Here is a 12,922-nt window from a genome sequence, read left to right as displayed (position 1 = left end):
AAATTAATCCTATTTTATATCGAGATCTGGTCCCCATAATGTACATCAAAAAGAAAAAGATTAAAGTAAATATTAAGACAAGTCACCTATCACCAGTTGTTTACAATATATTGATCTTGGATAATAATGTAAATTATGCAAATTCTTATGGCATTAGGACATTAGGCCCTATGATTTATCATATGATCGGTATACTCACTGGAACATGATACATATATTGACTGGTACTATTTTAACTAACTAATGTTAGTAGAATAGTGCCAAATATTCCCAGGATATGTCAAGGGAAAGAAAACTCGCATTTGTTTTAAAACAAATTAGTACTATCAGAGACATATACTCTATGTATTATATATATGTCTCTGGTCTCTCTGAGATGTCTCTGCTGGTACTATGAATGATTCACTCGAGGATACACTAAAGCATGTTATGTAAAATAAAAGAAACAGGGGCGGATCCAGCCATGTTAAACCGGGGGTGGGGACATCAAAGGATAAAGGGTGTTCATTCAAATGCATTGTACGTCTAAAAAATAATGGAGGGTTCAAAACCTAGGAACCCCTAGATCCGCCACTGAGATAGTCTATATCAAAATTCCATTTTAAATAAGTGATTACCACTAACAGACGTGTCATCAGAAACATATATTCTGGTACATGCAAAACTTGAACAACACATAAAAAAAACATAAAAACTTGTTTTCACTTTGCATCAAAAACCCACATTTTGTAAGTTTTAACTGGGACTATTACACAAGTATGATATATACGAGTCCTAGGTTAATTATAACTAAAAAAAAACTTCGTTCTATCTGAGACTACTATAACAGTAGTCTCAGGTTCTATGACTTATTCTAATTCTATAACAATTTATATGTGATATAGAAATCTCAGGTGAGTTGGAGAAATAAGGGCACGAACAAATATTTTCTTTCTTTTGCTAATATGAGCAAAAATATGTTCCAATATTTGACACATCCGGATGTGTCATCAATATAAATGATTGCTGTTACATTTTTGAGATTTGCAATCAAATCTTCACATTATATTATAATGTCACAGGTTGAACTGAACAAAAAAATAGAATAAGTCGCCTCACCTGGTGATGGTTGTTTCATGAATGCAGGAGTAGAATCTGTTTCGATGTTGAAACGTCGTACTGTCTATAACTTTTTGAAGCAAAAATGTTGTGAAATTATGATTTCTTTGTTAATCAAAGAAATGCATATTCATTTGTGATATTATCTCAATTATGATAACTCTGATTTTAATTAAGTGTCATATAGTTCAATTAACAACTTTTACTAGTTTGATTGTTAAATTTGTTCTTAATTAAAAGATTGTTGTCATTTCTAAAAGCAATTGTCAAATGTCAATATTACTCGAAATAAACATAAAAAAGGAGGAAGAGGAAAGCAAAAAAAATTAGTGTTGATATTTAATCGAAGACATTGAAATGGCATATTGTATGTTTCGCAATTGAATTTGACATTTTGATACAACAAAATCTCTTGATTATTATTTTAATAAATGTTTCATTTTTTTTTACATAATTAAGGCCGTTAGTTTTCTCGTTTGAATTGTTTTACATTGTCTCATCGGGGCCTTTTATAGCTGACTATGCGGTATGGGCTTTGCTCATTGTTGAAGGCCGTACGGTGACCTATAGTTGTTAATGTTTGTGTCATTTTGGTCTTTTGTGGATAGTTGTCTCATCAAAGTTGGCAATCATACCACATCTTCTTTTTTATATGAATGTTATGGATAATCGAATATCATATTTTGAAAATAATTCAGAACTAAATAAAAGAGTACACAAAACGCCTATTTCTAGAATAAGAAATAACCTTTAAGAACTTTGAATGGATAGTCACATGTTATACTATATTTTCGAAGGTAGATAGAAAACGGCGGATAGCAAAAACATATTGCACGGTTATTTTAAGAATATATCTAAACAATCTAATCAAAATATAGATATCTGACTTCGTTATACTACTCATATGAAGTATATTAAACCAGAGACATATAATACATTGTCTCTGGTTTCAGGTAAAAAAAAAGAAGTAAAATCACAAAAATACTGAACTCCGAGGAAAATTCAAAACGGAAAGTCCCTAATCAAATAGCAAAATCAAAGGATATTAGCCTGGTATCCCGGCCCGATATCTAGCTGACAAGATTAGCCAGGACCCCAGGCTAAAAGGATATATATCATTGTATCGACATCATACAAAGGCTATAATTGTATAGTATAGTTTTATATAAAAGTCGAATCAGGAAAGTAATCCTTACAAAATGTTTTTTTTATTATAAACAATCTTTTAAATTTATCTGTGAGAAAAAAACCTTAGATACGACTTTACAAGTGTTTATTTAAATATTCAGTGTACTCTCGTGATTGTCTACACCGTAAACCGGAACTATTTAGTCGCTGTTCCGATAATATTTTTAGCAGGTGCCCGTTTAAAATCCCGATCCAATTAAATTTATTGCGCAGGCGCACAACGATTTCCCGTTCTCAAACAATATGGCCGAAACTGAGACGGTCTATTGTTTATGTCGAAAACCTTATGACGAGTCTGAGTTTATGATAGAATGCGATATTTGCAGAGACTGGTTTCATGGAAGGTTAATCATCTTATAGATTTATATATTTTGCCACGCAATAACAGTCCCTAACTCATAATTTTAGTCGTTGTTTATACATGTCAGTGTTCCTGACAGATGACAGACCCATAATTTTTAAAGTAAAACTATGTATTATTGTTTAAAAGCGGCATTGCTTTTATCAAACCATGCATTATCACACTAGGTGAGAGATAAACCAATTCCAAGGCTGTTTGACGGCACCAGAAGCGACGAAGCAGCGCATCTATTTTGGACGGACAAATATCCACTTTTTGATATGGGACGAGCTCTGACATCCCACGGCCCCAGCTTGTCTGGCAAAACAGCCATTGGACGTCAGAGTAATCATGGACTAGTCTGTGCACAACTAACCACAATTTTTTAAGTGAGCTGGGTTTGTTCTGCTTTAAATCAATGAAGCAATTGAATTTTCAATCAGATCAAATATTTTGTCAGTGCTGGTCTTTTTGTCAAAACAGATTCAAGCAGAGTTTGCAAAATAGTCAGTCCTGACTGCCAAAATAAACCTCTGATCAGTATTACTATTTTGATTGCTAGTGGTGAATCCAGGTCCGTTCGCGCCCAATCACGTTTGCACCCATTCACATGGGCACCCTACATGTACGCACCCAAAGTCAGTTTGCGCCCAAATATTATTTAAACTCTCATATACTATGAAATACAAATCGTACATTGTATCTTCATATCTTTTTTTTTTGGTAAAAAAATTATCCTGATGGAGTAAAAATTTTATTGGTTGTGTGGTTAATAATTTGTAAACGATTTGAAAAGTGAATTGTTATAAATATTTAGCCATCATATTGTCATACTTGTCCAAACACACATGAGATCAAAGGAGACTAGCTGTTAAAAACAATTATCTTTCATGTTTTTATTTAAAATCTTCAACGTTTTAGACAGTCACATACCAAGCTAAATATATGCAGTTAATTAAATCAAAGCATTAGTTAAAAGAATTAAAACAACAATCATGATTTTTAAACCCATTAAAAATAAGACCAAATTAGTCTGTGTATAAATACCAATTAGCAGTAATCATACATAATTAAGATTTTAAAATAATTAATCATCAAATTAAAAAAAAAAATGTATGATAATTCCACAAACTTTATTCAAGAGAATAAAATTATCTGGTATATACATATAAAAAAATATCTAATAATTCAACTGAAATTCTAATACAAATTGGGCGCAAACGTGTAGGGTGCGAACGGACTTCGTGGGCGAACATGTGAGGATGGTATGTGTGGGGTGCGAAAGTATATTGGGAGCGAATGGACCTGATACTGCTGGTGGAAGTCTTGATGACTGATGCTTAAACAGCCATTGCTAATACCTGTCAACTTGTTTAGGTTCTAATCCTTTTATTTACGTGTGATGAAAAATTCTTAGGGTCACCTCATTTCTAAAATTTTCACTCCCTTATTATTGTCTTGTTTCATAGAAATTAATTAAAGTTATGGTAATTTTGAAAATATGGAACAGATAGATATAATAATCAAAAAGGGTATTGTTTTGAATTTTTATGCAAAGTGTTTTCATTTAATTTTTAGCTGTGTAGGTGTGCAAGAACATCAGGCATCAGATATTGAAATATACCATTGTCCAAACTGCCAGCTTACACATGGTCCTCTTCTCTGTAAGTACACACATTACGCCAAAAAAATATATATGCATGTTTCCTGTTACATGTTTGAAAAATACAGGGTGGTTAGGTATGGATTTTTATTTTTATTTTACCATACATTTTTTTTCCATTAAGTCTATGGGCGATACAATCAGACTTTAACAGTGCTTATTGAATTTTTTTTTTTTTAGGGTAGGCTATTTTTTAAATAAAAAAAATTGTCAGGGTAGGTTAATAGAAAACACACATCTTTTTTTAGTTTGGCCTTATATCCAGTTCAAATGACAGTCACACTTCAAAATCCATTGCAAATTCCACCATACATTTTGACCAGATGGAAAATATTTCTTTTTATGAAAGAAATAAAGGCACATTAATTTAGGCAATAACCATGATAACTAATCAACATAAAAAAAAAACATTTTCTCTGAAGTCTTGCCTTTTAAGAAGGGCATTAAAGAATGATTTACACTAAACATTGGAAGTTTGTTTTTTTAAACATTAAATAATAAAAGATTTTAGCAGCCACTCTCACAATTTTCTGAACATGTTTTAGTTTTCATTACTAATATAGACCACATCTGAAACTTCAATTAAAAGTACTACTTAAAGATAAACATTATGCCTAATAAATCCTGTTATGCACTCTAGCATTTTCCATTTGCACATTGGTGAAGCTCATCTTTTTTTAAAATCTGCTATATGGAGCAAATTGATATGATTCATTACTGTGCAAAACCCATTGTGTTTATGGAATATCTGTTTTGCTAGTGAATTCATTTGTCAAAAGATTTCAAAATATAGAATTGTAGCATTATCTTTTTTGACAGCTGTATACATGTATTTTGATTTTTTCAGTGAAAAAGAGACAAAATTTCCACAGACATGATTATTCTGAAGCTGACGTCGCGAATAAGGTATAAATAATAATTTAACAAAAAAATGTACCACATCAATAAACACTCATATACGAATATTTTAATCAAGAAAGATTTCTCAATTTTGAAATAAGGAGATTGGGTATTATTGCCAATGAGACAACTCTCCAACACAGACCAAATGACACAAAAAATAGCCATTAAGGTTACTGTAATGTCTTCATCAATGAGAAAATCTCATACCGCATAGTAACTTAGGAAAGGTAACAAAAAGACAAACTTCAAACCATTCAAGAAGTCTGATAATGTATAAATAGAATTGAGAATGGAAACGGGGAATGTGTCAAAGAGGAAAAACAACTTGTCAAGAGCAGAAAACAACCTTATGACAACACTTTCCTGTACCATGTCAGAAATATGGTAGTTGTTTTCTAATAGTTTGTTTCTATGTATGTTGCATTGTCGTTTAATTTTTGTTGCACTTGGAGTTTTTCTGTTGTTTCGGTTTTTTTTCTTTTTATAGTTGATGTGTTTCCCAGGGTTTTAGTTTGTAACCAGGATTGGTTTTCTCTCAATCAATTTACCGTATGACTTTTGAACATCGGTATACTACTGTCACCTTTATTTACTGTGGTAAAAATTGGGAATTAAAAGAAAACAACAATAACAGCAGGCATCAACATTACATTTGCTGAATTTAAATCAGATAATAATGAAAATATTTAAAATACCCTTGAAAATTTTTTTAAATGATTTTTTTCTTCTTTTCAGGCTGTTCAAACAGGAACTGTTGTATTTATTAAAGAATTAAAAAACAGAACATTTCCCAGGTAATTTGTTTTATGATTTTATTGTACAATTATATTCTGAATCATTTATTTCTGTATATGATAGAAAAGAAACAAAGGCCAGGCTTATACAGTGCAAAAACATAATTGTCTAGGTCAACTTAGCTTTAGGAAATTGCCATCTTAATTTTTTGTTCATCGACTTCATAAATGGCATTAACTTGTAAGTATTCTGTTTCTATTGTTTGGGGATTTGTACTTGAAATTAAGCCAACACAGTGTCAGATGGTATTTTATACTTCAACAATTCATCCATTAATGTTGGACAAATATTTTGATTATTTCCCTTCTATACAACACTGATCATGTTATTATACCAGTGAAGAGAATTTTTCAAGGCTTGTTTATTAACCTTTGTTTTTACAGTGGAGATGAACTTCCTTTATTACGACTGCATGGCAGTGAGCTGATACCAGAGTTCTTTAATAAAAATGGTCTTGATACTCCAATATTGGTAGAAAAAAAAGATGGCATGAATTTAACAGTTCCACCAAGTACATTCACAATTCAGGATGTTGAAAATAATGTTGGTAAGTAAAAGATGCTGATAACATTAAATATGTACCTATATGGTGAAGACCTGGATCTCAATAAATTTGTATGAGTTGTGTCTCTTAAAATAGTTCTATTGCCATAAACTATATAGTAAAAAAAAATGTTTAAAACTTCAAAACAAGATCAGAATAAATTTCTTTACTAAATAGTCAGTTCCTGCTTATATCAAAACTGCTTCACTATGTTTTTTTTTATGATAAAATCTTCAACAAGAAAAAAATCCCAGGGTTGTTCAAGCTTCTGAGGGTGTTTGAATAAAGAATTTTAAACAAAAACTGGGTTACTAAATTATTCTTCTAACTATTACATTCGTGTGTTACCTCAGACAACCTTTTTAAGAAAATCAAGTTTTTCAGTTTTTATACAGTAATGTTTCTGAATTTTTTTACTTATTAGGCCACACCTATTTAATTTCTTGTTCTACGGATTTTTGGACTCCAAAATTTGGGGCGAGCGATTTGAAAATTTAAATAAAAAAAATTATTTTGCAAATTCTTGAGGCGAGCTTGAAAAGTAAAGGCGTGCGATTATAATTTTTTTTTGTAAACATAAAATAGTAGCTTTCGACAATATTAAAACTTGATTTATCACTTGTACTTTGACATTTCTTTAATTTCTGAAGTATTTTTTCCCTGTTCACCAAGAAAGAATTAAATCTTGTCTTTGTATGTGTGACTGACAATGAGACAATTCTCCATCTAAGTCATAGTTTGGGGCAACCCCTTAATGTTATTAATATCCCTTTTTCATGTTTTATGAGTGATCAATGTAAGTTATAATATATTTGTTTGTACAAAAGGGCTCATATTTTCTCATAGAACTATACATCTATCTCGTATTAAATGGTCAAAACATGTCCAAGAATTTTGTAATATTGCTGGACTTTAACCATGTTAACACATTTACTTTAACAGTTTAACATTATTCAAAATAAGTGGACCCCTCTTTTAGAAAAAGTTATTTAAAATATGATGTAACTCTCCTCTTTTTGAGTACAAAATTCTAAGTTTTCAAAGGTTTTCAATAGAAGAACTATACAAATCCTCGGTATTTCTATTTTCTTTTCTACATCAGTAAAATAACCCCTTGTCTGAGGGAGGGTTGTTCTTAACCTGATAATAACAAACACAGGTTAAAAGTACGACCTTTTACACGAGGCTTTGATACAGACCAAACAACAAGCTAAACAGGGCCCCAAAATTATTAGCGTACACAATTCAAACAGGAAAACCAACGATCTAACTTATATATCCAAACGGGAAAATACCAATGAACAACATCAATAAACGATAACTGCTGAACGACAGGCCCTTGAATCAATCAGGACAGGTGCATAAACATGCAGCGGCTATGGATAGTTTTGTTCGCCAGCATACAATATAATTGCCGTTGAAGGCAAATCCTTCAGAAGTTCTTTGTACTTTATTCTAACAACGAACATGTTTTGATAGGGAATATAAGTAAGGGGGAGAGAAACCAATTTTTTGTTCTTTACCGGTATATATTTCCGCTTTCATAAATTTATATCGGGCAACATCTTTGGATAAATAGGTTTCATGCTGAAACAAATATTCTCACAGATATTTAAGAAGTGTGGTGGTGTTCTTTTATGTTTAAAATCGTTATATACAGGTTAGACTGTGATTTTAAAAATAAATGTTGATATATTTTTATAATATTTACAAAAAAAAACGGTGTAGGAAATGGACATGATTACATTTCCGGATGCGGGAAGCGGGAATATAAAAAAATTTAAAAAAATCTGTTTTGAGAAAAATAGGTGCGGGCGGGTCCGTCGAACAAGGAATCCAATTGGTGTGGCCTTATGTTTGAGTAATAAAGTCTTTGAGTATATATTGATGAGATTTTCAAACAAGATGTGATTTTTTTTTTCTGAAATGAATTCTTGAAATACAGTATGTATTGTGTTTCTTTTCACAAATTTATAAATTCTTACATTTCAGGTTCCATGCGAGAAATTGATGTGATTGATGTCTCTAAACAGGAAGATTGTAAAATGTTAATGAGAGAATGGACAGAGTATTACAACAGTCCAAACAGAGCAAAGATATTTAATGTTATTAGTTTAGAATTCTCAAAAACAAAGTAAGCTTAAATTGGTGAAAAGAATGATATATAAAAAGTGTGTTGTTCGAAATATATGTGTGTTTGCTTTTAAAGTTTGTCTTTTTAACAAGTATAGGATAAACAGATCCAAAATAAGAGAAATTTGTTCATAGAGATGTTAGAACAATGCAGGTCTTTATCAAGCAAAACACAGACAATGTCATATAATAATGAATCACACCACAATTCTTCTTGATTGAAAACAAATTGCTTAACTGTCAGAAAAAATACTGCATGCATAATCACTATAAAACTTCTTCTTGTCCGAGTGGTTCCCATAAAGAAAGACCAAAAAGTAGGACTTCAAGGTCAGAATGATACTTTTATTTATATTTAAAACATGAGTTTTTGCAAAACTCATGAAATTTTCTACTACTACTATAACTGTTATATTATTCATCCAAAATTTAAATTATTGTTTTTTAGACTTTCAGAGTTAGTTACACCTCCAGTAATTGTAAGGCAGTTGAGCTGGGTATCAAACTTATGGCCTGACCAATTACCAGAGGATTGTACCTACACACGACCAGAAGTACAGAAATACTGTCTGATGGGCGTGAAAGATAGTTTTACAGACTTCCATATAGACTTTGGTGGGACATCAGTTTGGTATCATGTGTTATGGGTATGTAAAAGATTTGCATGTTTGTTTGTTGCATTAAATTTGGAAAAAAATAAAACTTACACAAAAAATCTAATGGACTGACGTGTATGCTGTAGAAAAAAAACGACAAAAAAACAACAAAAACTTGCATGACATTGTAATACTAATTATAAAGACTGTTTAATTTCCATATATTATAGAGCATTTAAGGGGCCACAGGGAATCTCCACATATCTTTTACTGTAGATCCAAATATATTTTACACTTATATAAGTTTTGTGCCTTTTAAATTGAAAAAAACATCATCAAAGATACCAGGTTGAAACTTTTGTTTGCCAGACACAAACTGTCAAAATAACATTAGAAAGTTTTAAGGTATGGTTTTTTTTTACAATACAAATGAGATGCAAACTTGACCATATAAATGATTTGTATAAATTGAAAAGTGTTGATATCATGAGGGATTTTTGTCTTTCCTTGACAAAGTTACAGAGGGGAGACTAATATACAAATGTAGCATGTTGTTTTTGGCCCCAGCATGAACAATTTGTTTAGGTTTGTGATTAGGTCAGTTTAAGGTGAACTAATAGTAAGTTGATTGTTGAAAGGAGCATAGTAAATAGTAGTCAACTTGTCTTTCAACAAGTGTAGTTACACAATTTGACAATATCAAAGAAGCAAGTAGGGGAGATAATTCAACTTAAATTTTGACTGAAAATTAAAAAAAAAAACTGCAGGACAAGATATCATAGAAAACACTGTGTTCACATGTAAAGAATATAAATGTTGAATGATTTATATTTGCAGGGTGAAAAAGTATTTTACATGATCAGACCAACATCATCAAATGTTTCCTTGTATGAGAGTTGGGTATCTTCATCGAACCAGAGCGAGACATTCTTTGGTGATCAGGTTGATGTATGTTATAAATGTGTAGTTAAACAGGGACAGACATTCTTCATTCCTACAGGATGGATTCATGCTGTCTTAACTCCAATAGATTCATTAGTTTTTGGCGGAAATTTTCTTCATGATTACAACATACCATTACAGTTACAGTAAGTGTTACAACAAATACCATATAAATAAGAAGATGTGGTATGAGTGCCAATGAGACAACTATCCATCCAAGTCACAATGTGTAAAAAGTAAACACTAACTGTAAACACACTTATTTTTTCGCGACTTTCGCGAGTAGAAATATAACGCTTATATAAATCTTCGCGAATATGTCAAACTTTAATCGTTACTTGTTCAACTACTTCAAGTAAATTTGAAAATCGCGAAATGGGATAAAAAGGTCTTAACGCAAAATAAAGTATCTGAGATTTATCAATGTCAAAAAGATACATATAAACCAGGCAACGATATTTTAAGTTGTCAGTTCAATTATATTGAAGGTTATTTAAAAAATTGTTAGATTCCGAATTTTGTACTTCTCATAAATATAAATTAGATGATTGGGGTAACTCAATCATAGATTTACATTGAGTTTAATGTTTGCAGAATTACATTCATCTTTTTGATATTTTTTATGCCACACCTAGGGGCATTATGTTTTTCGGTCTGTGCTTCCGTTCGTCGGTCTGTCCTGCTTCAGGTTAAAGTTTTTGGTCAAGGTAGTTTTTGATGAAGTTGAAGTCCAATCAACTTGAAACTTGATACACATGTTCCCTATGATATGATCTTTCCAATTGAAAACCAAATTAGAGTTTTGACTGCAGATTATGGTCCACTGAACATAGAAAATGATAGTGCCAGTGGGGCATCCATGTACTATGGACCCATTCTTGTTTTTTTGTGGGTTTTTTTAATATATCTTGATATTATTGAAACAGAAGTGATCACTCCCAAAGAAGTTGGTTGACACATCGTTTAAACAATAGATTTTTATGAAATTTGTTTTTCTAAACCAAATTTGGGGGTATAAAAAAATGGGGAAGCTAAACTGAATTGAGCCTGCTGCCCTGATACTATATATATTATAAAAAGCTTTGTTGGCAAATGAGACAACTATCCACCAGAAACCAAATGGCGTAGATTTAACCAACAATAGGTCACTGTACAGCTTCAACAATGAGCAAAACCCATACCGCATAGTATCTATAAAAGGTCCTGACATGACAAAATATAAAACAATTTAAACAAGAAAACCAATGCCTTGATTTATGTACAAAACAATAAACAAAAAAACAAATATGAAATACAGCAACAATAACCACTGGAGTAGGTTTCACCAAAAAAATTACGACTGAGATTGATCATAAGTATACTGTACTGTTCATGACTTACGTTAATCTTATTCGTATGTTTTTTTGTGAAACCGACTTCTGAATTTCAGGTTCCTAATTTTGACAGGCACATTTGGAATAGTATCTATAAAAGGTCCTGACATGACAAAATATAAAACAATTTAAACAAGAAAACCAATGCCTTGATTTATGTACAAAACAATAAACAAAAAAACAAATATGAAATACAGCAACAATAACCACTGGAGTAGGTGTAAAACATGTTTGCTAAACTGGGACAGCAAGAGCTCAACACAAGAACAAACTGTTCAAATCAGTTGAAAAAGGCTTGACTGTTCAGATCAATACAAAGCACCAAAAAAAAACCTGATAAAAAGACTAACAACTGATAACCAATCTAAGAGTTCTCGCAGTTACTGAAATCTAGTCCAAAGCCAATAACAACAAGTAAAAAAATCCTGTTTTCAAGGCAAAAAACTAGATTATACAAATATGAATAAAAAAATACAAATGGTTACTATGTTTTATTGATATGTGTCATACATGATTGTATGTTTTATTGATATATCATAATGTGTCATACATGATTGTATGTTTTATTGATGTATGTCATACATGATTGTATGTTTTATTGATGTATGTCATACATGATTGTATGTTTTATTGATGTATGTCATACATGATTGTATGTTTTATTGATGTATGTCATACATGATTGTATGTTTTATTGATATGTGTCATACATGATTGTATGTTTTATTGATGTATGTCATACATGATTGTATGTTTTATTGATGTATGTCATACATGATTGTATGTTTATTGGTGTATGTCATACATGATTGTATGTTTTATTGATGTATGTCATACATGATTGTATGTTTTATTGATGTATGTCATACATGATTGTATGTTTTATTGATGTATGTCATACATGATTGTATGTTTTATTGATGTATGTCATACATGATTGTATGTTTATTGGTGTATGTCATACATGATTGTATGTTTTGTTGATGTATGTCATACATGATTGTATGTTTTATTGATGTATGTCATACATGATTGTATGTTTTATTGATGTATGTCATACATGATTGTATGTTTTATTGATGTATGTCATACATGATTGTATGTTTATTGGTGTATGTCATACATGATTGTATGTTTTGTTGATGTATGTCATACATGATTGTATGTTTATTGGTGTATGTCATACATGATTGTATGTTTATTGGTGTATGTCATACATGATTGTATGTTTTATTGATATATCATAATGTGTCATACATGATTGTATGTTTTATTGGTGTATGTCATACATGATTGTATGTTTTATTGATATATCATAATGTGTCATACATGATTGTATGTTTTATT

General features: G+C 31.0%; 1 protein-coding gene across 2 annotated transcripts in view; it reads left to right on the top strand.

Annotated features, from left to right (window-relative positions):
• The first annotated feature begins 2,489 nt into the window (after positions 1-2,489).
• The window catches only part of LOC134726119 (lysine-specific demethylase 7B-like), a 28,920-nt gene continuing 18,487 nt past the window's right edge, over positions 2,490-12,922 (top strand). For both annotated transcript variants that reach the window (XM_063590524.1, XM_063590518.1), the window contains exons 1-8: positions 2,490-2,630; positions 4,205-4,290; positions 5,137-5,195; positions 5,928-5,986; positions 6,371-6,534; positions 8,524-8,665; positions 9,113-9,311; positions 10,098-10,348. In XM_063590524.1, coding sequence (XP_063446594.1) covers positions 2,530-2,630; positions 4,205-4,290; positions 5,137-5,195; positions 5,928-5,986; positions 6,371-6,534; positions 8,524-8,665; positions 9,113-9,311; positions 10,098-10,348 — 1,061 coding nt within the window. In that variant the 5' untranslated portion in view covers positions 2,490-2,529. The remainder of the gene's footprint in view (positions 2,631-4,204; positions 4,291-5,136; positions 5,196-5,927; positions 5,987-6,370; positions 6,535-8,523; positions 8,666-9,112; positions 9,312-10,097; positions 10,349-12,922) is intronic.

Source organism: Mytilus trossulus, chromosome 1 (assembly GCF_036588685.1).
Source record: "Mytilus trossulus isolate FHL-02 chromosome 1, PNRI_Mtr1.1.1.hap1, whole genome shotgun sequence".
Lineage (NCBI taxonomy): Eukaryota > Metazoa > Mollusca > Bivalvia > Mytilida > Mytilidae > Mytilus > Mytilus trossulus.
The sequence above is the reverse complement of the archived record's forward strand: the minus strand, read 5'-3'. Positions and strand labels throughout refer to the sequence as shown.